Source organism: Saccharomyces paradoxus, chromosome IX (genome assembly GCF_002079055.1).
Source record: "Saccharomyces paradoxus chromosome IX, complete sequence".
In the NCBI taxonomy this organism is placed as follows: Eukaryota; Fungi; Ascomycota; class Saccharomycetes; order Saccharomycetales; family Saccharomycetaceae; genus Saccharomyces; species Saccharomyces paradoxus.
In genome coordinates this window covers 272,918-297,510 of record NC_047495.1, presented here as the reverse complement: position 1 = coordinate 297,510, position 24,593 = coordinate 272,918, and the positions used below count along the sequence as shown (strand labels likewise).

The window sequence follows — 24,593 nt, the reverse complement described above, 5'->3', positions numbered from 1 at the left end:
AATATCTCAAATAGCCCCTCACATTACTTTATATTTGCTGACTGACATTCGGCTATGTGTTTTCCATGCCCATCCAATTGTCACCAGAACGCCTTTTTTCTCTAGGAAAACTCGCGAAGTAAACGCAGTCCAGAAAAATCTATTTGAATATAAAGTGAAGTCAACCAAGATAGTTATTATGCATCTTAACCAAGTAGTGAAAAAGCAGTCGCGATAAAGACCCATCAGGAAAAGAGAAGGAAATTATCAGGAAATGTCGTTTGTTTCCAAGCTTCTTTACACAGTCTCTGCATTGGTGTTATTTCATTCTGGTTTCTCAAGTTATGAGTTTCATCACCTATTAAAGCTTAACTCGCTTAATAATGCACAAGGTGTAATCAGCAGGTTACCTAAAGATATCGAGTACGAAACATATGCGGGGTTGCTACTGTTCGTTCTTGCGGTGTTCACTTCGTTCGAGAAATTACAATACTTGCCAATTGAGAGTAATGATGGGATGATAATATCCCAAGGAAACTATCTAAAGGAAATCGCATTGAATAAAGCCACCAACGTGGATAACTTGATAGGGAGCAACCCCAATGGTGAGATCATATTTAGTCCAAGCTTTGTTGACGTCCACGCAAAGAGGAAAGTCTCCAGGGAATGGGCCTCTAATACTGAAAAAAAGGAAAAATGAATAATGTACTGAATGACTAGAGCTAGAACTTATAATTTCATAAATATATACATATCAAGATCTAATACGAGAGTTAGCTGGATTTTGAGCATAAATTCGGTAGCAAATCTACTCGAACATCGTAATTGCGCAAATTAGGGCTTCACGTGACCAGGGTACCTCTTATATTGACACCAATACAGACACCTTTCATAGAGGAATAGGAAGCTATAGAATCACCAATAATGCAAGTGGATCCTGTGCTCCATAACGTAAGTCATACGCTTGAGTGGTTTCAAAAGGATTACGGGGCGAATAGTATCTTTTGCGGCTTCGTCGAATAGTTTGTTATTAAAATACATAGATACAAACTAAATTTAGTGGTAGAATCTTCTATTCAATATTACCGAGAGTCTCGGGTTGAGGGCTAACACTCTGATAGATAACCGTTCGGTATGTTTTCTATTTCCAGTTTACATGGTATAGGTACGATATTCATCCTCATGTTAGCGGAAGTAAAAACTGTTCAAATCATCCTGGGGTACGGGAATTGCCTTTATTGGTGATAGATTCTGTAATTTGAGGAACAAGTAATGGCTCTACAACCACTTGAACACCCATACTAGTTGTAAGGCGCAGCATGAAGGCAGTTATGACATCATATATGCGTTTATTATAATTATTATTGTCTGCAGAAATAACCTAAGTGACACAGATTAGCACCGGTTTGCTACCGTGCTAACCATATTTAAACAATTTACCACCATCATGGACCTGACTAAAATAATATACCACTCGGCTCGAGTGTTTTATTGTTCACAGTCTTTTCTGCATTTGATTGTGATGAATGACCAATAACTCTTCCCTTGATCACCTCAGTAATCACGAGACCTGCATTTGTGGTAACAACAGTTACAATGACAGCAGCATAGCTTATTCCACCACCACATAAGCAAACTACCAGTCCTCCGCCGAAAATAGACAAAATGGCAACATCGGTTATAATAATTAGCCCTAATACAAAAGATTGCCATTTGCTAATTCATTTTGGTCGTCGAAAAACCATTTGTATTGCTGTTAACCTTTCCATTAATTATTCCAGCAACTAGTGCCAACCCCAATGAGGCAGTGCAAGCTATAACGGGAACATGCCCTATTATCTGCCCAAATAACCAATTGACTAACCAAATAACCAATTGACTAACCAACCACCACACACCCCCGCAGCTGTGTTGTATGCGATGTTATCCAATGCTGTGGCAATGGCTTGCTATATGCTGATTCGTTCAGGTCTATAGAGAAAACTCGTATCACCGTAAACCCATCCGGTGACCGTCCTAATAACCACGGCTGCTGCTAGTGAGAGAAACCCTTGACACCACCAGCACGCAATATTTTCTTCTTAAACAACCAATTGACAACTATCCAGCAGGTCACGGCTGCGGATGCAACAGTAGCACCGGTACTGCATACTTGTAAAACAACTTGACGTGGATTAGATGAATTCACCATACGTTTGGAAATTTACTGGCCATTATACGGGGTGTGAGTACAGCGCCAAAGCTGCAATCAACTGCGGAATTTCTTCCTAACACGTTTCTATATGGCGCAACCAACATTGTCATTGGAAGTAGGGCAACAATGCGTTCTACATAATCTTGCATCGTCAATGTTATTGCTTTTCCTACACCACTCAGCATCTTTTCGATGCAACAGTCCTCATTATTTGCATTGGTGTATGTCTTCATCTTCGAATGCCTTGCGATAATATAGGTAACCTAGTTAAATACGACTTTGTGTTTTTAGGCGTATACTTCCTCTAATTTACTGACGGGTCCAATTGCTAGAGTATTCCCAGTAGGCCTACTTAAAAAGCAAATCTTTTTTATTTTGTTGGCACTTTTCCATTGAGTTTTTATGCCTGAGGGCGTGTTTTTTCAGCTCGTAAATAATTCAGGTGCAGCACGCTGGCTTATCACGGCAATTCCAACTGGTGCCGTTCAATCAATTCATTGACGTAGAATGATGGACCGTGATGTTCAGAAGTAGGTAAATACTGAGGTAATGGTTAGGATTCAGCTGTTGATAAAGGCTCTATTATTAGGCATACAGAATATACTGGCATAAAACAAGGATCATTAATACGTTAGACAGGGAATTGTTTTTAATATTATGAATGCATACATGAATCCTTTTTGCTAAAGCAAATCTTATGCATCAAGATCTCAAAAAATTACTTTTCACTTTTTTGCTCAAACTGCGAATAGCGTATTTCGTGGAGAATAGATCAGCTTCCGCTGCTTACTATTTCAACGGAAAAAAGTTGAAGCTGGAACAACTTTTTTCACTGCCGAGAATAAATTATATAAAAAGAAGGACCCTTTTTACTTAAAGTGTCTCTGTTGAATATTTCCATCCTCGAGATAATCGGTAGCGCAATTATGCAAAATATCAAAGAAGACAAAAGCACGATTCCTGCTCCTAATAAGGATGCTATATTGCCGCCGTTGGCCATTAGATTTACTATCAAAGCAATGCGTTTGATTTTCATCACAAAAATGCTTCAATTTTCTTGTCTACCATTTTTCCGATTTAAATTTTTGACATATGATAATAGTATAAACTGGTTCATAGCATATTCAGTGATCGTTTCCATTTAGGGATTTGCTGTGTGGGTGGAAAGAGCATATAGAAATAAGATTAATCTAGTACCGCCAAGATGTACGAAGATAAGATGTTCTCGTTGCAATACGAGAAAGAAATACCCCAAGTGGTTCAAATATAAAAATTGGATGTATTTTTTCCTATTTTATGTTTCTCTAACCACTTCTAACTTAATTATTCAACTGGCCTATTTTATAACAGAAATGAGTAATCAGGGTATAAACGTTCCTGGAACGGCGAAACCAGGTCATAGAGATTATTCATCGCTTGCCATACAAATGGGAGTTATTGTTGCGTTAATCCATTTAATGACGGCTCATGTATTCAAAGAGTATTACTTACATAATGGCCCACTAGAAACGGGTGATAGAACTTCCACCGATGAAAAGAAATCAGCGAGCGAAGAGGCCATAATTTAACTTTAAAATTAACTACATATGGTACTGTTGCGTTTATTAAAACAGACTAAATCTGTTGGAATGAAATTCTAATATCATCTATTTAGTATTATATTATCACATGCGGTGCAAGAGGATGGCATAAAGATTGAGAAACAGTCATCCAATCTAATGGAAGCTGAAATGCAAGGATTGATAATGTAATAGGATAATGAATGACAACATATAAAAGGAAAGAAGATAAGGTAATAACACTATGTAGAACTATCGATTCCCTTTTGTGGATTCCTATATCCTCGAGGAGAACTTCTAGTATATTCTGTATACCTAATTATAGTCTTTAGTAACAATGGAATCCCAACAATTATCTAACTATTCACCCAAATCTCAGATTCCCTTTTGTGGATTCCAATATCTCGAGGAGAACTTCTAGTATATTCTGTATGCCTAATTATAGCCTTTAGTAATAATGGAATCCCAACAATTATCTAATTATTCACTCAATTCTCAGAACTATTGTTTCGTACGTGTTTCATACATGTTTTATGTCTAGGCTGGTAAATCTAGTAATGCTGACGTACCTCATTTTGAGATACAACAGAAACAGCAATAAGAGCCTTGTTGGCGCAATCGGTAGCGCGTATGACTCTTAATCATAAGGTTAGGGGTTCGAGCCCCCTACAGGGCTTTCTTTTTTGCGTTTTTTTAACTCAATAGAAAAATTAAATCATTGGGGACGGAAACTGATTGAAAACGCATCGATTGAGGATATTGAAAAGATGATCATGACAGATCTATGGAGCCACAGGATTAGGTTAAGGAAAAGTGCTTAATTACTCATTTCAAGAACAGTTTTTTAGTCAAGACTACGAATACTTGAATCAAAAAGACTAGAAGTGTGAAAGTCATGGATGGTGATTCTGACGTTAATGTCTCCGGGTTAAGAGATGAAGTGCATGAAGTGCATGAGGTGGCAAACGAAGAAGCAGATACCCCCACCTTCAACGATGAGGTGCCAACAGGTGCCACTTGCCGTATTTGTCGTGGAGAGGCTACTGAAGACAATCCTCTTTTCCATCCTTGTAAGTGCAGGGGCTCAATTAAATACATGCATGAATCCTGTCTGCTGGAATGGGTAGCTTCGAAAAATATAGACATTTCAAAACCTGGCGCGGATGTTAAATGTGACATTTGTCACTATCCCATTCAATTCAAAACGATCTATGCAGAAAATATGCCCGAAAAGATACCCTTTTCCTTATTACTATCCAAGAGTATCTTAACATTTTTTGAAAAAGCTCGTTTGGCTTTAACGATTGGTTTGGCCGCTGTACTATATATTATCGGTGTTCCTCTGGTATGGAACATGTTTGGAAAATTATACACCATGATGCTAGATGGGTCATCCCCTTATCCTGGTGATTTCGTAAAGAGTTTGATCTATGGCTATGATCAGTCAACGACTCCAGAATTAACCACTAGGGCAATTTTTTACCAACTCCTACAGAACCATTCATTCACGTCTTTGCAGTTTATTATGATAGTAATACTACATATAGCATTGTACTTTCAATACGATATGATAGTAAGAGAAGATGTTTTCAGTAAGATGGTTTTCCATAAGATAGGTCCAAGATTTTCTCCCAAGGACTTGAAATCACGTCTGAAGGAAAGATTCCCCATGATGGATGATAGAATGGTTGAATACTTGGCGAGGGAAATGAGAGCTCATGATGAAAACCGTCAGGAACAAGGCCATGATAGACTGGGCATGCCGGCCGTAGCTGCTGATAACAATAACAATGTCAATAATCCTAGAAATGATAACGTTCCACTTCAGGATGCTAATGAACATCGGAATTTTGAAAATCTACGCCATGTTGACGAATTGGATCATGATGAGGCTACGGAAGAGCATGAGAACAATGACTCTGACGGTAGTTTACCATCAGGAGATGATTCATCACGGATTGGACCAGGGTCTTCAAATGACCACGAAGAAGATGAAGAAGGAGAAGGACAACAGCAACAGCAACAACCAGAAGAGGAGGCGGATTACCGTGATCATATAGATCCCAATCCGATGGACATGTGGGCAAATCGTCGTGCTCAAAATGAATTTGATGATCTAATTGCTGCTCAACAGAACGCCATAAACAGACCCAATGCTCCCGTTTTCATTCCACCACCTGCCCAAAACAGAGCTGGCAATGTCGATCAAGATGAACAAGACTTCGGTGCAGCTGTTGGTGTGGCACCAGCACAAGCTAACGGGGACGATCAAGGCCAAGGCCCTCTAGTGATTAACCTCAAATTGAAATTGTTGAACGTTATTGCCTATTTCATAATTGCTGTAGTTTTCACTGCTTTATACATGGCAATTTCCTATTTGTTTCCAACTTTTATTGGCTTCGGTTTGCTAAAAATTTATTTTGGTATATTTAAGGTTATTTTGCGCGGTTTGTCTAATCTTTACTACTTCTCAGGTACTCATATAGCTTACAATGGGCTGACAAAGCTAGTTCCTAAAGTAGATGTCACAATGAGTTGGATCTCAAGCCACTTAGTTCATTACATCATTTACCTTTACAACGGCTACACTCAAAACACCATGAAACACTCAATTTTCATCCGTGCTTTACCCGCTCTAACGACATATTTAACCTCAGTCAGTATTGTTTGCGCTTCATCCAACCTTGTTTCGAGGGGTTATGGTCGTGAGAATGGAATGAGCAACCCCACCAGAAGGCTGATTTTCCAAATTCTATTCGCGCTCAAATGCACTTTTAAAGTGTTCACATTATTTTTCATTGAATTGGCTGGATTTCCTATCCTAGCAGGTGTGATGCTAGATTTCTCATTGTTTTGCCCAATACTGGCATCGAATACTCAAATGCTTTGGGTTCCTTCAATATGCGCAATCTGGCCTCCATTTTCCCTTTTCGTATACTGGACAATTGGTACTCTATACATGTATTGGTTTGCCAAATACATCGGAATGATTAGAAAAAATATTATTAGACCGGGTGTTCTATTCTTTATTAGATCTCCAGAAGATCCTAATATTAAGATTTTACACGATAGTTTAATCCATCCGATGGGTATTCAATTATCAAGATTATGCTTATCCATGTTTATTTATGCGATTTTTATTGTCTTAGGGTTTGGTTTCCATACCAGATTTTTCTTCCCATTTGTGCTCAAATCGAACTTATTATCCGTTCCTGAAGCTTATAAACCAACATCAATTGTTTCATGGAAGTTCAATGCAATTTTGCTGATATTGTATTTTACAAAGAGAATTCTGGAATCCAGCTCTTACGTCAAACCCTTGTTGGAAAGGTATTGGAAAACAATTTTCAGATTGTGCTCAAGAAAATTACGTTTGTCATCCTTCATCTTAGGTAAAGACACCCCCACTGAGAGGGGCCATATCGTTTACCGCAATTTGTTTTACAAGTACGTTGCTGCCAAGAATGCAGAATGGTCAAACCAAGAACTTTTCACTAAACCAAAAACTTTAGAACAAGCAGAGGAATTGTTTGGACAAGTTCGTGACGTTCATGCTTATTTTGTTCCAGATGGTGTTTTAATGCGTGTTCCTTCTTCCGACATAGTATCCAGAAATTATGTTCAAACAATGTTTGTCCCCGTTACAAAGAATGATAAACTGTTGAAACCATTAGATTTGGAGAGAATTAAAGAGAGGAACAAACGTGCCGCAGGTGAATTTGGTTATTTGGATGAACAAAACACGGAGTATGATCAATATTATATCGTTTACGTCCCTCCAGATTTCCGTTTACGATACATGACTTTGCTTGCCCTGGTTTGGTTATTTGCTTCCATTTTAATGCTCGGTGTTACATTTGCTAGTCAAGCTCTAATAAACTTTGTTTGCAGTTTCGGCTTTCTTCCGGTTGTAAAACTACTATTGGGTGAAAGAAACAAGGTTTACGTTGCATGGAAGGAGCTCTCTGACATTAGTTATTCCTATTTGAACATTTATTATGTTTGTGTCGGATCTGTTTGTTTGTCCAAGATTGCTAAGGATATTCTTCATTTCACAGAAGGCCAAAACACTCTTGATGAACATACCGTTGACGAAAACGAAGTAGAGGAAGTTGAACACGATATACCAGAGAGAGACATCAACAACGCTCCTGTTAATAATATCAATAATGTGGAAGAGGGTCAGGGTATTTTTATGGCCATCTTCAACAGCGTATTTGATAGTATGTTGGTGAAATATAACCTGATGGTGTTTATAGCTATCGTGGTTGCGGTTATTAGAACTATGGTCTCATGGGTCGTCTTAACTGATGGTATATTAGCTTGTTACAATTACATCACCATTATAATGTTTGGTACTTCTTCATACACTATTGGTAATTCCAAATGGTTTAAATATGACGAGAATTTGTTATTTGTCATTTGGATCATTTCATCGATGGTCAATTTCGGAACCGGATTCAAATCATTGAAACTGTTTTTCAGAAATAGGAACACTAGTAAACTGAATTTCTTGAAAACTATGGCGTTAGAACTGTTCAAACAAGGTTTCCTACACATGGCGATATATGTCTTGCCGATTATTACCTTATCCTTAGTATTTTTGCGCGATGTTCCTATTAAGCAAATTATCGATATTAGCCATGGGTCCAGAAGTTTCGCTTTATCGCTTAATGAATCGTTCCCCACATGGACCAGGATGGAACACATTTATTTTGGACTGCTGATTGCATTAGAGTCATTTACGTTCTTTTTCCAGGCAACAGTGCTATTTATCAAATGGTTCAAGAGTACTGTACAAAACGTAAAGGACGAAGTTTACACTAAGGGTAGAGCTTTAGAAAATTTGCCTGATGAAAATTGAAGCGTTTTTTCCTTACCTATTGAAGTAAATGCTAGCATATCTACGTATATATCTGCATTAAGTTATACGTTTTCTACTATGTCATTTCTTACTGTTGGAATTATAGAAAAATAATTTTTGTAAAACATGCTATAAAAATGAATCTACTATTTTAAATAAAAAAGAACATGGTAAAAAAATGCCTATTTATGTGAGTATGTATATAATTAATTTTTTATTGCTGTTAGTATTATTATGCGAGGATGTTGAAAAGGTAAAAAGGAAAAGAATAAAAAATAAAAGAAAATGATGCGTGTGAGTGTTTTCAAGAATCTTCGTCCTCCAAGAGTATAGGATTTTCTCTGCCCTCATCCCAAACCACATCTTGAGACCGATTATTTTCATTCTCATAATCAGAGAGATGTTGTGAACTCGACTCTTTACTTCTTGCACTGATTCTTGGGATACCCGCAGTTGGGCTACTAAATACCACATCATCAATATCAACCAGCTTTTCATTCAGTTCTTTGTCAACATTTTGTAGTATTTTACCAAGACTGTCATTGTTATCATTACCTTCCTGAGTGCTGTCATCAATATTTTTCGCTGCATTTGGTGGTGGGCCTCCAATTAAGTTAACATCCGAGTCATCCCTGTTAGCAATACTACTAGTGTTATTGTTTTCAGAATTTACTCCTGTTTCCAGATCTTGTTCTGTATCTGAAATTACAATGTTGGTATTGTTGGGACTAGATTGGCGTTCTGCAGAATCTATCGAGAGAGGTTCAATGTAAGAGGAAGGCAGTGGGATTTTTTTGCTTGGATAAATCCTTTTCGGTTTAGGCGACGGCATTGTAATATCTTGAATGGATGACAGTGCCTGATCGTTCTTTATTGGTGACGAGACGCCTTCAAACTGCTTAGCCCTCGTCTTCAGTGAAGGTCTTCCAAAATATGGTGACGTGAATTCTTCTTGTTCTGTTTCATTTGCACTTTCCGATATGAAAGGTGATGAACTTTTTAAAATATTGTGGCGTACGGGAGGAGAGATAGATGGTGTTTCTATAGCAGTAGCACAAATGGGGTCTTCATTATCGGGTATTATTTCACCACTGGATTGTACTTTTGATTGATGCTCTATGGGATCATGCAACTCTGTCGCCTCCATTTCTGTTGTTAAAGTACTGGGTGATCGTGAACGAGGAGGTTCTGAGGTCAACTGTGCGTTATTATCTTTACTGGGTTGTTGATCTATATTTTCAATGATTTGAATCTCTTCATCATCATCGTCATCATAACTTTCATTACTGTTGATGTTAGTGATTTTTTTCTCCTCCATTTGCATGACCTCATCATATAAATTTTCTTTCTTCAAATAACTGATGTAATTCAGTTGTAAAAGCTTTAAAGTATGCCTCAAATTTTTTCTTGCACAATTTCTTTCACTTTTGTCAAAATATTTATTAATCACTTTAGCGGTGAAATGTTTACTTTTAATCTTGGAATTTTTCCATATATCAATTGTTTCCACAGGATTTTCGAAAAATTTTTTGATATTTAAAATAACATGAACACCACAATCACTCATGTTAGGTTGTTGTGGAACTGGACACGTTTTCATCTTAATTTGTGTTTTGTCCAATTGAATTGAATATTTATCGAATGCATATGATATGAGAAATTCCTTTATTGGGTCAATTTCTCTTGAATGAGTTTGCCTTAATGAGTCAAAAGTCAAGATATTAATCAGAGGATTGTTGATCGAAATTTCATCGGAATTGATGGCCTCATTTTTATCTTTGTTTTGGTGAAAATCTAAGATCGCATCTAAATTTGTTATAATGCAACTAAACCAATGATAACTTATATTGATTGGTATGACAACGTATTTTTTAGAAAATAAATCGGTATTGTTAACCCATTTTTTCACATTAGAATAATAATCTGTTGGATTACTGATCAATTTCGTGTAGAAAAAGGAGGACATTAGATGAACTTGTTCTCTTTTGATGATTGATTTTTCGATAGATGATTCAATGTAAAATTTCGTAAAAAAATCCAAAATACTATCATTAACCCAGTCCTTATTGAAAAGGCACTTGAAATCTTGATTTGTTACAGTATAGCTTGAACCATCGTTAAATTTATAACAGAGGCTAGGTTTGAAAGGCTCTGGCGTTTCAAATTCTGTAGTTGCATCGTCAAATTCTGAATTTGAATTTGAATTTGAATTTGCGTTTGAGCTCGAATTTGAATTTGCTGAATTCGAAACACCCCTAAATCTATTCGATCGTCTTAATTGCGAAACTGCGTGCGATTGTAAAGTTTCTGTCCCGCCATTGTTGTAGAAATCTAAGGGTGAAATATTCGATTTCGGTATAGATATTGAATGCTCTTTCTTGCCAAGGCTGGCAATACGAGTCCGTTTTGTTAAGGATTGCAAACCGTGAGGTTTATTCGATAAGAAACGTGTATGAATCTGTGGATTTCCATCATCACCAGTAGAATATTTAGTTTTTTTAAGTCTTAAAGAGTCAAACGCGTTTTTAGTAGAATTTATTGCCTTTTCCATGTTCGATGAAGGTGGAAATGAAGAAGCAGAATGAGCCAAATGTTTCAGTCGTTCCAAAACCTGTTCTTTATTATCCAAGATCTGGACGCTTATTGACGAAGAATACGACGTCAATAAGAACCTTTTAATAGACTTTATTTTTTTATTTGAAGCGGAGCTGGTAGTAGACCATATTAAGATGCTTGTCTTGATGTTGATTGTAGAGTTATTTACGTCTAGTATCATGTTGAATTTTTTCAGATCTTTTAAAATTATAGCCATCAAAGAGTTCCTTTTATCTAAAATAGTCAACTCGACATCATCAAGCAGATTAATTTGTGAATTGTAGATTAGCGACTGTTGAAAATACAAAGAAAACCTTGGATGGTTATGATCTGAGACAAATGTCATTATGCATGGTGATTTATGCCGATATATTTGGAGTGTTTTTGAATCAACGCAAGAAAATTGGCCGTTCAAATTTAGTTTAGTGGAGACAATTGAGTCATTTTGAGGAACATTCGTTATCCCTGCTTCCGATGAGTCATTCCCCAGGTTATTAGACATTTGAAACAAAAGGCCATTGGATGTGCTTTTGAGTGATGTGTGTCTTTTCAAAGGAGAGCTTTGCAAAGGTTCAAACTCTTGATCTGAACGCCCGCTATTGCTGCCTTCTTCATCATCATCATCCGACAATTTGACCTGCTTCCTATTTTCGCTGCTCGTGCTCAAAACTGGTAAAAAATCCTTGGTGGAAGCGTTGTTAAGATGATCGACTATCTTTGGATCTTTACGAAAAGTATTGTATCTCTTCGGCGGCAAAGAAGCAGAGGACCTTGGAGAGCTGGCACGAGGGCTGTTCAAGGTGTCTAGCGGTTTGAGACTATTAAACTTACGTTTTCTGGTAGACATATATGTGAGATTTGATGTGCAATAAACATAGATATACGTGTATTATTGCACTGGGGGTATGAGGTATACTGTGTAGTGTCCTTCTATCCCACTCTTTCTTTCTCTCTCTAAGAAGAAACGAATATACTGTAACGTAAAGTGTTGTAAATTTTTATCTTTGCCCGGTGACGTGATGTCCTTATGTTGATCCACAATGTTCCTTTACTGTATTATATTACACTACTATAGTTTCTCTTAGTGGGAAGATATAAAGAGGAAAAAGAAGACAAAGGACCAGATGTCATTGCGAACGACGCGTCACGTGATTGATGATCTGACAACAAGTGAGATAAGCCGTACATGAGAAGGAAAAGAAAGGAGACGGAAAAGGTATAAGGAGGCAGAGAATATAGCCGCCTTTATATACATTTCGGATTAGCCGCCGAGATTTTTACTTCCCTCACTTTCTAATCTTTCAAAACGCTCAAAAATGAGGGGAATACCAACTTCGGCGGCTAATCTCAATTCAAGAAAAAGGACGCATATTACAATGACGAGCGGAAAAAAAATGCACCCAATCACCGCCCTTCCTTTTTTTTCTTGACCTCCCCCAGTCTTGCTCTGCCCGATAATACTTGTCATACTGTGCTCAGATTCCAGTCTCCTCCTTTATCGCTTTCACCATAAGCTAACTTTTTGCATTTGTTTGAGTGCGTTTATTATGGCGCCGCGCCGCTGCTCTCCGAAATTCTTCTCTTCCTCGCTTTGCTGGCAAGGAGCAAAACGAAGAGGGAAGGTAAAAAAGAGAAAATTTGAACAAACAGGGAAAAGGGAAAGGGAAAAAGGGACACTTCACGCTCTACTCGACTACGTTAAGCGATCGCTATCGTCGTATCCATTACACGCACACATAAAGGAAGATCATATACAACAAATAAAACATTTTCAAAAGACAACAGTAAGAATAAACAATGGTATCTTCTTTGTCCAAGGAATCGCAAACCGAATTGCAACTGTTCCAGAACGAAATCAACGCCGCTAATCCATCTGACTTTCTTCAGTTCTCCGCCAACTATTTCAATAAGAGACTAGAACAACAGAGAGCATTTCTCAAGGCCCGGGAGCCCGAATTTAAGGCAAAGAACATTGCTCTATTTCCAGAACCAGAGGAGCCATTTTCCAGACCTCAATCAGCTCAATCTCAATCCAGGTCCAGATCGAGCGTTATGTTCAAATCTCCCTTTGTAAACGAGGACCCACACTCAAATGTGTTCAAAAGTGGGTTCAATTTAGACCCGCACGAACAGGACACTCACCAGCAAACGCAGGAAGAACAGCAGCACATTAGAGAAAAGGCGTCTACCCCTCCGCTCCCAATGCACTTCAACGCCCAAAGGCGTACTTCCGTTAGTGGTGAGACCCTACAGCCCAACAATTTTGACGACTGGACTCCGGACCACTATAAGGAAAAGTCCGAGCAGCAATTGCAAAGACTCGAAAAATCCATCCGTAACAACTTTCTGTTTAACAAGTTGGATTCAGACTCGAAAAGGCTGGTCATCAATTGTCTGGAGGAGAAGTCCGTTCCCAAAGGTGCTACGATTATCAAGCAGGGTGACCAAGGTGATTACTTCTACGTCGTCGAAAAGGGTACTGTCGACTTCTACGTGAACGACAACAAGGTCAACTCATCTGGACCAGGCTCCAGCTTCGGGGAGCTTGCTCTCATGTACAACAGTCCTCGTGCTGCCACCGTTGTGGCAACTTCCGACTGTTTGTTGTGGGCTTTAGACAGGCTTACCTTCAGGAAAATACTTTTGGGCAGTTCTTTCAAGAAGAGACTCATGTATGACGATCTTTTGAAGAGCATGCCTGTTTTGAAAAGTTTGACCACATATGACCGTGCCAAACTTGCCGATGCGCTGGATACCAAGATCTACCAACCGGGTGAAACAATCATTCGCGAGGGTGACCAAGGAGAGAACTTTTATCTAATTGAATACGGAGCTGTGGACGTCTCCAAAAAGGGCCAAGGTGTCATAAATAAATTGAAAGACCATGATTATTTCGGTGAAGTGGCTTTGCTAAATGATTTGCCCAGACAGGCCACTGTGACTGCTACAAAGAGAACCAAAGTTGCCACTTTGGGGAAAAGTGGTTTCCAACGTTTGCTGGGTCCCGCAGTAGACGTATTGAAGCTCAATGATCCTACAAGACATTAAGAGAAAAAGGAGAAACGATCTAAAATCCACACGAATTTCCCATTTCCTTTTTTTTTTTCTTCTTTTCCCTCTTATTCCTTCCACGCCTACATATATATAAATATATAAAGCCTCCACTTTCCTTTCCTTTAAAGTGTTATGTTACTTGTTTAAATTCTAAATTCTTCACCTACTACTACTGTTACCATATATGTTTATTTTTTTTTTCCCACGGAAAGCGTAAAAGTGAAAGCATTTGTACCAAATAAAGGAGAACCGTTCAATCAAGTGACATCCAGAAACCCTTTTCAAGCCCACCATCACCGCCACAATGTCTGATGCTCAATTCGATGCTGCTTTAGATATTCTCAGGAGACTAAATCCTACCACGTTACAAGAGAACCTAAACAACTTGATCGAATTACAACCAAATTTGGCACAAGATTTACTATCTTCAGTAGACGTTCCCCTATCCATCCGGAAGGATCCCGCTGATTCAAACCGCGAGTACTTATGCTGTGACTATAATCGTGATATCGATTCCTTCAGATCCCCTTGGTCGAACACCTATTACCCAGAATTGTCCCCAAAGGATTTACAAGACAGTCCCTTTCCCTCAGCCCCTTTAAGACAATTGGAGATCTTAGCCAATGACTCTTTCGACGTTTACAGGGATCTTTACTATGAAGGCGGTATCTCCAGCGTGTACCTCTGGGACCTCAATGAAGATGATTTCGATGGGCACGATTTTGCAGGGGTGGTGCTTTTCAAGAAAAACCAATCCGATCATAGTAATTGGGACAGTATCCATGTTTTTGAAGTTACAGCATCTCCTTCATCTCCTGACTCTTTCAACTATAGAGTCACCACTACAATCATTCTGCACTTGGACAAAACGAAGATTGATCAGGATTCTCATATGATGCTATCCGGGAACCTGACAAGACAGACGGAAAAGGACATCGCTGTGGACATGTCCCGTCCATTAGACGTTATTTCCACATCTCACGTTGCTAATCTGGGATCCTTGATTGAAGATATTGAGTCTCAGATGAGAAATCTATTAGAAACTGTTTATTTCGAAAAGACAAGAGATATCTTCCACCAAACAAAGAACGCGGCCATTGCATCCTCTACTGAGGAGGCAAATAAGGATGCCCATGCAGAGGTAATCAGAGGTTTGCAGTCTTTATAGAAATATTCACATGTATCGCCGCTATATCATATAGATGTATATAAAATAGTACTACTGAGGCAAGATGCACTATCTAAAATCACTTATCACGAACACTGAAAAAAAAGCGAAAAACCAAAAATATGACCAACGCTTGGAAAATTTCAGTAGCAATTAGACAAACCTTGCAGTACTCTACTGGGAGAGGCTAAAGAGAGCTTATATACTGCTGGTACTCGGCGTATTGCATTATCTATTAGGGATTTGCTCATAGGGACTTAAGGAGTAAAATAAACAAGCAAATAGGGGAATTGTACAGGGAAAATTTTGATTCGAACTATGAAATGCAGGGTATGGTCAGAAGCTCGTGTTTATACGAATATCAACAAACAAAGAACCGAGGAATATTGGGATTATGAAAACACTACAATTGATTGGTCCACAAATACAAAGGGCTACGAAATTGAGAATAAAGTTGGGCGAGGAAAATACTCTGAGGTTTTCCAAGGTGTTAAATTAGACTCTAAAGTTAAAATTGTCATCAAAATGTTGAAACCTGTTAAGAAGAAGAAGATTAAGAGAGAAATTAAAATATTAACGGATTTGTCCAATGAAAAAGTGCCTCCAACGACTTTGCCATTCCAAAAAGATCAATACTACACAAATCAAAAGGAGGATGTTGTAAAATTTACCAGGTCCTATATCTTTGATCAGCCACACAACGGTCATGCAAATATAATTCATCTATTTGATATAATAAAGGATCCCATCTCAAAAACTCCGGCTTTGGTTTTCGAATACGTAGATAATGTGGACTTCCGCATTCTCTACCCTAAATTAACCGATCTAGAAATTAGGTTTTATATGTTTGAATTATTAAAAGCCTTAGATTATTGTCATTCAATGGGGATAATGCATAGAGACGTTAAACCTCATAACGTGATGATTGACCATAAGAATAAAAAATTGCGATTGATTGATTGGGGGCTGGCTGAATTTTATCATGTTAATATGGAATACAATGTTCGTGTTGCATCCAGATTTTTTAAGGGCCCCGAACTACTAGTTGATTACAGAATGTACGATTATTCTTTGGATTTGTGGTCGTTTGGAACAATGCTGGCTTCTATGATCTTTAAAAAAGAACCATTTTTCCATGGAACCAGTAACACAGACCAGCTTGTCAAGATTGTCAAAGTACTTGGTACAAGCGATTTTGAAAAATACCTGTTGAAGTATGAAATCACCTTACCGAGAGAATTCTACGATATGGACCAATATATAAGGAAGCCCTGGCATAGATTCGTCAATGATGGTAACAAACATTTAAGCAGCAACGATGAAATTATTGATCTGATTGATAATCTTTTGAGATATGATCATCAAGAAAGATTAACTGCTAAGGAAGCGATGGGACACCCGTGGTTTGCCCCAATAAGAGAACAAATTACAAAATAAGAAATAAATAATGAAAGAAAGAAAAATTACACAAACGATATAACGATTACTTTTTTTTTACCATTTGTACAATTGTACTTAATTCTAATAGATTTAAAACAACTAAATACGGTTTAAAGGAATTACGAGCAACAGAGACAAAGGAGACTAATGAGTTGGTATGTGCAAATTTCATACATGCAAAAAAATAACGTCTTAGAGGTAATTATTACCATAGATGTAGTAACTAAATAATAATAACGGCAAAAGAGGAAGGATGCAGCTAGAGTATATACACATATATTACATATATAGTTGTGACTGTCATTCTTAAATCAAGCACGGTTGTGCCCATTAAAACTCTGTTCCTTTGCCTTCTTTTCAGAATTGAGTAATGGTTGGTTTTCAGGATCTTTCCCACCTTCTAAGGCTTTGAGTTCAATATCATCATCATCAGTGTCGCTACCAAAACGGTGAGAGTACGGTTCGTGCTTGATCGTTATGATTTTACCAGTATCTTTATCCACTTCCGTAACGTCTGAATCGATCATCAAAAGTTCTTCAATGATCTTTAATGAATCCACAGTCATGCTTTCGTTTTTGCTGTTACTATTGCTACCATCACCTTTGTTGTCTGTGTCTTTATTAAGTTTTTCATGTTCACGTAAATGAATTTTGGAAAACTTCTTAAATTTAGAGATTAATTTCTCATAATAGTTTAGTTTTTTCTGCAAAATTCTATTCTCGTCCTTAATCTCATTGAATTCCTTTTGAAGTTGCAGTTGCGCAACTTTTTTCCTTTGCCTGCACTTAGAAGCTGCAATTCTGTTTCTTTCTAACAATCTTGCTCTTTTCCATGCCGTAGTACCAGGGATTGGATTTCCCTGTGTGTTGGCCCCTAAATTTAAATGAGATTCTTGAGATTTTGAGGTGAAACTAGGATTAGAGTGGGATTCTCTAAGTGAAGACTTCCCCATATTTTCACCCTCAGTAGTTGGTGCAAATGTCGTCATGCCTTCTAGATCACTTACACTCTCCGCTGGAGCATTTTTTGATGGCTCGTTTACGAAGTTGTGCTGCTGATTTTTTGGGTAAGTGGTGTTTTGATCGCCCAATGTGGAATTCTTCGTGTGATTACTATCTTTCTTCGCATTATATTGTGGGATAGTGACTGGTGCTGCTTGATTGTATATCGGTTTGTTTGATACATTTTTAGTCTGATTCAAACCATTATAATTGTGGAAATTGGGCATAGGAGGTGGCTGTGTATTATGGAGGTTTTCCAAAGTTTCAATATCTTCGCCTAGCTGGCTTATTTGTCCATTGGAAATTGATATTCTTCTTCTTCTAATTGGTTCATCGCAGCCAGGCAAAGAACTTTGAAAAATTGGTGGATTCGTCATAGGCAAATGTGCTACATCAACACCAAAAGGTTGAAAAAATGGTGACAATGATTCCATAATAGACGGATCATTCAAAGCATGGGGATTGTTATTCATATTCATGTTCATGAAATACATCTGCTTGTTCAAAGAAGCCGTATTAGCAATGTTGGCGGTATTAGTTGGAGCAGTAGTAGAATCGCTTGGTGCAGACTTACGCGTGGACGACAGCTGACTCAGATTTGTATGAGTCGCCAGATTCTGGCTCATATCGTGTACGACACCAGAATTCATAAGAATATCACCATAAAGTTGGGATTCCTCTTCGGTTTTCATAGAGGGTGATGGTTGCTGTTGTTGGCCCTGTTGTTGCTGTTGTCGAAGGTATGTAGCCTGCTGATAGCTTGGATTAGCGCTGGGTTTAACAACCCGATTATGCGAATTGACGTTTCCGGATGTGATGTTGGAATACTGTGGCGTTAAAGAATTACTATTAGAAGTAGCATAATCATGTATCGGATCGACCACGTCTGCCATATTGGTGCTATAATTTACGTCATTGGGATTCATAGATCTACTTATAGGAGGATTATTCATAGCAGCAGTGGCGGCGGCGGCGGCAGAAGCATCATTAATAGTGTGCGGTATTTTATTATTCAAAATCTTTGATGTGTCATCGGAAACACGCTTATTATTGTCTTTTTGCTTGGTAGAATTAGAATCTACGGAATGATACTCCTGACCAGTAAACATTATCCTGCCAAAGATGTGGGCTATGGGGCTTATACTTTTTCTTTTCTACCTTAGATCCTTATAGATCCCTTTAGATCTTCCAACTGAAAGCTGCTTTACAAGCGGTTATTTGATTAGAAATCACCAACAAATACGTATACAGAATAACCTTTATAGTTGTTCTATTCCGTCAACAAAGATACCTGAAAGCAATCATTCACCACCAGGAATATGATAACAAAATCCTCCTTTTGCCTTCATTGTCATTGTCATTGAATCCCCGATTGTCATTGTCACCAATTCCGGAGAAGGGGCGACTATTTTATCGTGTAAGGTGATTTTTGTTTATAATGTGTCACAATTTCGACTTTGGCAATAGTATTTGTAATTGTTGATATCTTTCGTAATATCTGAGGGAATCTCTCACCGTAATTTTCGTTAGTAGGGTTGGTAAGACATTTAGGGATTTTCTTCAGTCTAACGCGTCAATTGGAGCTGAATATGGTGCCCGTATGGTTATAATGACACACAATTGAAACATGTTTGAAAAATGTTTCAGCTCAGTAAAAAAACTTTTATATATGCTATCTTAAGCTCTTTATATAACATACAGAGCTAATTTTTGGGGTGATATTATGGCCAAAGCAGTTGAAAAGCTACGCTTCTCTGTAATAAAATTAGGAAGACGACAAAATGAACGATATATACATAATCAAACCTTTATCACTTCCACAGAGGTTTCTTAATTGTGTTTTCCATCCCCTATTGCTTATATTCTTCACTTCTGTTATTTTAACTATTTGGGGCACCTTTTCAGTAATTGACGGTACAATGGCAAAGACATTTCACACACAGATCAAACAAAATGATACCGTCTCAGCTCTCGTATCTATTTCTACAGCCATGATAACAGCCACCACGACTGCCACGACGACTGCGGTCACAACACAACAAGCCACATATTCTGCAAGTGCTTACTCTTTAAATAACACATTCATCGATAGCACAATTGATCAGTATTTTGAAAGCAAACTACAAAGTATTGCATCTACAGTAGGTACGGATATGCAGGAAAAGTTCAAGTCATACACAGATAATGTATTGGATAACAAACAAAAACTTATCACCGATCAAATAAGTTTGGAAACTAAATCCACAAAAGATGTTCTTGAAGTAAATAACACAATCTTCAACGAACTATTCACAAAATCCCAACTGATAAATGATACATGGAATGAAATATCAGAAGACGCAATGACTATCGATAAGGATTCTGTTTCGCAAATGGCGTCAAATCTATTGCTAAATTATTCCATGTTTGACAGTATTTTCGAGAACTACTCCAAGAAATTGAAATTATTGCAGGAATTCAATGGCACTATCACTGATTTCTCTACTCAGTTGAATACTTCTAGTACCTTAAACTTGGGTTTCCTGCAAAATTCCACCGAATGGCTTCAATTAAAAAGGAATTTTACAACAAACTTACAGAATGAAATTTCCACTTTTTCTGGGAAGAGTACCAAGGCTATATCATCTACCTCAATTATTAAACGGTCTCTGAAAACAAATAAAGACGAGAACAGTTCATTGAGTGTAGTGAAAAATCACGTTTTCCGTAGATGTCAGAAAATGACAGTGATTTTCACAGTCATGTACTTTGCATTTGTAGTTTCATTAATGATAATCGAAAGGATTCTGTTTCAGCTGGAAAACCAGCAGGTAAACCTCGCTATGTCTCAGATTAATGATTTGACAGGACAAACCAATTTCACCCAATACAATAAAACTGTGAAAAGCTTAATGACCACTTTGAACCTCAGTGTACTTTATCCAATTCCTTACCAATTAACAAAACTTATAAATCAAAAAATGTTGAAAAGAGAACCCGAAAAATTTGATGACAAAAAAGCCAAACAATCCAAACTCTTTTACTGTAACTGGTGGATAATTTCAAATGGGGTTCACCTGTGGCTATTTGGTTTGTTGATGTTATTAGTTCATTGGCAAATTGTGACACGACTAACAAATTTTGAAGTACCCAATTTGCCTACATTCGACAAAAGAGCGGGACCCCCACTCTACAAGAGGGAAGCTTGGACAGACGCAAATATAACAACTGTGATAGAAGGCCTTATCGATGATAACATATCATTATTGTGCGAAAATTTCCAAATAGAAGTAAATGAAAGGTTGATTCCGGCAAATTCAACTCTTCAGACTAATTCCAATCTGAAAGTTCAGTCAGCGGACATCCTAAGTCTTTGGGTAAACGACACAAACACTCAATTTGAGAAATATCTTAATAGAAATTCTCGAAATTGGCAGGAAATAGACCCGCAGATTGTCCCTCTTTTGGGCGCCGATTCGGTTAATGAGTTCCTGAATCAGTATTCACTACCGATACATGAAGCTACCAATACGAACGCTTCATTTGCACTGGATATTAAAAAAAATGGAATAATCAATCAAAGATTTAATATAATCAACGCACCGGTGGCAACATTGTCTTCGTTGGCAAAACGACAAGTAAAGAACCAAAAGCAAAAAAAGGTAAACCCGCTAAACTCTGTTTACAAGTGGGGGCTTTTAGTAACTTGTCTGACTATATTGTTCCACCACATGCTTATATTTATAATACTAAAGTTGTAAACATCATATTATCGTCACCTTCCACGAGTAGTCTCGCAATTTTCGCTGAGTGAAAAACTTGTGAAAGATACCTTGATTTTATGTAATAGTAGCATATTTCACTTTCAGCTGTAGGTAAGTTCCAAAAGCTACCGGTCCATAGATCAATAATTTGACTAAGGCGCTTGTAAAGTTATTAAAAAACTTTATTACTACTTTTAGACTACGGCATTTTGTTGATATTTCGAACTTTTTTTGTTCATCTCTTTCTGGTTTGACTTTAACAAGAAGTCTCATTGTGTCAAGGCAAGAATTGAAAGCTATAATTCTCAGCACATTTATTTATTCATTTTCAAAATCAGATTTTTGGAGATTCAGTTGTATGTTTAGTCGATCGACATGGCTCATAGAAAATTACAGCAGGAGGTCGATAGGGTCTTTAAAAAAATCAATGAAGGTTTAGAAATCTTCAATAGCTATTACGAAAGACATGAATCATGTACGAACAATCCTTCCCAAAAGGACAAGCTAGAGTCGGATTTAAAAAGAGAAGTTAAGAAACTGCAAAGGCTGAGGGAACAGATCAAATCATGGCAAAGCTCGCCCGATATTAAGGATAAAGATTCTCTTCTGGATTACAGAAGGTCTGTAGAGATAGCAATGGAGAAATATAAGGCCGTGGAAAAGGCGTCTAAAGAAAAAGCATATTCTAATATCAGCCTGAAAAAATCAGAGACTTTAGACCCACAAGAAAGGGAAAGAAGGGATATATCTGAGTACCTATCTCAGATGATTGATGAGCTGGAGAGGCAATACGATTCTCTACAGGTGGAAATTGACAAACTATTACTTCTTAATAAAAAGAAGAAAACGTCCTCTACGACGAATGATGAAAAAAAGGAACAATATAAGCGTTTTCAAGCGAGGTATAGGTGGCATCAACAACAAATGGAATTGGCTCTGAGATTATTAGCCAATGAGGAATTAGACCCCCAAGATGTTAAGAATGTACAGGACGATATAAACTACTTTGTGGAGTCGAACCAGGATCCTGATTTCGTAGAGGATGAAACTATTTATGATGGTTTGAATTTACAGAGCAACGAAGCCATTGCTCATGAAGTGGCCCAGTATTTTGCCTCACAAAATGCTGAAGATAACAACACATCGGATGCTAATGAATCCCTACAGGACATATCAAAACTTTCCAAAAAGGAGCAAAGAAAATTGGAGAGGGAAGCTAAAAAAGCTGCTAAGCTTGCGGCAAAAAATGCAACGGGCTCAGCTATATCCGCTCCTGGTCCTTCTTCTACACCGTCACCTGTCATTCCCATTGCGGATGTTTCTAAGGAAACAGAAAGAAGTGCCTCAGCTTCCCCCATCCATAATGGGGTAAAGCCAGAGGAGGCTACTAAAGCTTCTTCTATAAAGAGTCCCAGGCCTAGCGCTGATAATCTACTTCCGTCATTGCAAAAATCTCCAAATTCGTCCACACCGGAAACTCCAACAAATGTACATACACATATTCATCAGACTCCAAATGGTAATACTGGCGCCACTACATTGAAACCTGCTACTCTTCCAGCGAAACCTGCTGGTGAATTAAAATGGGCTGTTGCTGCATCACAAGCAGTAGAAAAAGATAGAAAGATCACTTCTGCATCGTCTACCATTTCCAATACCTCAACAAAGACTCCAACAACCGCTGCTGCCACCACAACATCATCCAATGCCAACAGCAGGATTGGTAGTGCATTGAATACACCTAAAATATCTACTTCATCCTTATCTTTACAACCTGACAATACCGGCGCATCATCTTCTTCAGCAGCCACTGCGGCTGCTGTCCTGGCTGCTGGGGCGGCAGCTGTGCATCAAAACAATCAAGCCTTCTATAGAAATATGAGTTCTTCACATCATCCCTTAGTTTCTTTGGCTACAAATACAAAGCCTGAGCATGAAGTTACTACTACGGTAAACCAAAATGGGCCTGATAATACGAGTAAAAAGGCTATGGAACAAAAGGAGGAAGAATCACCAACAGAAGGTGATGAGCTGCAAGTGCCAAATTTTGGAGTATTCGATGACGATTTTGAATCTGATAGGGATTCAGAGACGGAACCAGAGGATGAAGAGCAACAAAGCACATCGAAATATTTAAGTTTAGAACAGAGGGAAGCCAAGACAAATGAAATTAAAAAGGATTTCGTAAGTGATTTTGAAACTTTGCTTTTACCAAGCGGTGTACAAGAGTTCATAATGAGCTCTGAACTTTATAATAGTCAGATTGAATCGAGAATAACGTACAAGAGGTCTCGCGATATGTGCGACATTTCCAGGCTGGTCGAAGTACCGCAAGGTGTTAATCCACCTTCCCCTCTGGATGCATTCAGGTCTACTCAGCAGTGGGACGTGATGCGTTGTTCATTGCGTGATGTTATCATAGGTTCAGAAAGACTAAGGGAAGAGCCATCGACGGTTTATGCCAAAATTTTAGAAAACTTTAGAACTTTAGAAATGTTTTCGTTATTTTATAACTATTATTTTGCTATCACACCTCTAGAAAGAGAGATTGCATACAAGATTCTAAATGAAAGGGATTGGAAAGTTTCAAAAGATGGCACAATGTGGTTTTTAAGACAAGGGGAGGTCAAGTTTTTCAATGAAATTTGTGAAGTTGGCGATTATAAAATTTTCAAACTGGACGATTGGACGGTCATTGATAAAATTAACTTCAGACTAGATTATTCATTTTTGCAGCCACCCGTCCATACAGCGTCTGAGGTCCGTGATATGAATGTTGATAATAACAATGATAATGATCAGAGTAATGTAACTTTAGAACAACAAAAACAACAAATTTCTCATGGCAAACAACTCTTGAAACAATTGAGACAGGGAAAAATAGGTGTATGATAATAGCATAAGAAGAATACGCAACCCTTAGAAAAAAAAATAACAACAATCAGTGCTTATGGCAGTATAGTTTGATTTTTAATTTTATTTATAGTTAATTTAA

At 37.9% G+C, this 24,593-nt stretch overlaps 10 protein-coding genes and 1 non-coding gene across 11 annotated transcripts; 9 read left to right on the top strand and 2 right to left on the bottom strand.

Annotated features, from left to right (window-relative positions):
- Nucleotides 1-253: 253 nt before the first annotated feature.
- EMC5 (Emc5p) lies at nt 254-679 on the top strand (the record flags this gene model as incomplete). Its single annotated transcript, XM_033911124.1, has 1 exon — nt 254-679. The coding sequence occupies one exon, from the start codon at nt 254-256 to the stop codon at nt 677-679; it is 426 nt and encodes a 141-aa protein (XP_033767015.1).
- A 2,420-nt stretch (nt 680-3,099) lies between these two features.
- Nucleotides 3,100-3,741, top strand: EMA17 (Ema17p; the record flags this gene model as incomplete). Its single annotated transcript, XM_033911123.1, has 2 exons — nt 3,100-3,196; nt 3,524-3,741. The coding sequence occupies 2 exons, from the start codon at nt 3,100-3,102 to the stop codon at nt 3,739-3,741; spliced, it is 315 nt and encodes a 104-aa protein (XP_033767014.1).
- A 594-nt stretch (nt 3,742-4,335) lies between these two features.
- On the top strand, nt 4,336-4,408 carry SPAR_Itrna6K. Its single transcript has one exon. It is a non-coding gene; the product is annotated as a tRNA-Lys (tRNA).
- A 219-nt stretch (nt 4,409-4,627) lies between these two features.
- On the top strand, nt 4,628-8,596 carry SSM4 (E3 ubiquitin-protein ligase SSM4; the record flags this gene model as incomplete). Its single annotated transcript, XM_033911122.1, has 1 exon — nt 4,628-8,596. The coding sequence occupies one exon, from the start codon at nt 4,628-4,630 to the stop codon at nt 8,594-8,596; it is 3,969 nt and encodes a 1,322-aa protein (XP_033767013.1).
- A 304-nt stretch (nt 8,597-8,900) lies between these two features.
- ULP2 (SUMO protease ULP2) lies at nt 8,901-12,038 on the bottom strand (the record flags this gene model as incomplete). Its single annotated transcript, XM_033911121.1, has 1 exon — nt 8,901-12,038. The coding sequence occupies one exon, from the start codon at nt 12,036-12,038 to the stop codon at nt 8,901-8,903; it is 3,138 nt and encodes a 1,045-aa protein (XP_033767012.1).
- A 950-nt stretch (nt 12,039-12,988) lies between these two features.
- On the top strand, nt 12,989-14,239 carry BCY1 (cAMP-dependent protein kinase regulatory subunit BCY1; the record flags this gene model as incomplete). Its single annotated transcript, XM_033911120.1, has 1 exon — nt 12,989-14,239. The coding sequence occupies one exon, from the start codon at nt 12,989-12,991 to the stop codon at nt 14,237-14,239; it is 1,251 nt and encodes a 416-aa protein (XP_033767011.1).
- Nucleotides 14,240-14,549: 310 nt separating this feature from the next.
- On the top strand, nt 14,550-15,413 carry CAP2 (F-actin-capping protein subunit beta; the record flags this gene model as incomplete). The annotated part of the gene is made up of 1 exon (XM_033911119.1): nt 14,550-15,413. The coding sequence occupies one exon, from the start codon at nt 14,550-14,552 to the stop codon at nt 15,411-15,413; it is 864 nt and encodes a 287-aa protein (XP_033767010.1).
- A 318-nt stretch (nt 15,414-15,731) lies between these two features.
- CKA1 (casein kinase 2 catalytic subunit CKA1) lies at nt 15,732-16,850 on the top strand (the record flags this gene model as incomplete). Its single annotated transcript, XM_033911118.1, has 1 exon — nt 15,732-16,850. One exon carries the CDS (start codon nt 15,732-15,734, stop codon nt 16,848-16,850), a length of 1,119 nt encoding a protein of 372 aa, XP_033767009.1.
- Nucleotides 16,851-17,164: 314 nt separating this feature from the next.
- Nucleotides 17,165-18,964, bottom strand: CST6 (Cst6p; the record flags this gene model as incomplete). The annotated part of the gene is made up of 1 exon (XM_033911117.1): nt 17,165-18,964. The coding sequence occupies one exon, from the start codon at nt 18,962-18,964 to the stop codon at nt 17,165-17,167; it is 1,800 nt and encodes a 599-aa protein (XP_033767008.1).
- A 672-nt stretch (nt 18,965-19,636) lies between these two features.
- PRM2 (pheromone-regulated protein PRM2) lies at nt 19,637-21,595 on the top strand (the record flags this gene model as incomplete). Its single annotated transcript, XM_033911116.1, has 1 exon — nt 19,637-21,595. One exon carries the CDS (start codon nt 19,637-19,639, stop codon nt 21,593-21,595), a length of 1,959 nt encoding a protein of 652 aa, XP_033767007.1.
- A 378-nt stretch (nt 21,596-21,973) lies between these two features.
- Nucleotides 21,974-24,490, top strand: NOT3 (CCR4-NOT core subunit NOT3; the record flags this gene model as incomplete). The annotated part of the gene is made up of 1 exon (XM_033911115.1): nt 21,974-24,490. The coding sequence occupies one exon, from the start codon at nt 21,974-21,976 to the stop codon at nt 24,488-24,490; it is 2,517 nt and encodes an 838-aa protein (XP_033767006.1).
- Nucleotides 24,491-24,593: the final 103 nt, after the last annotated feature.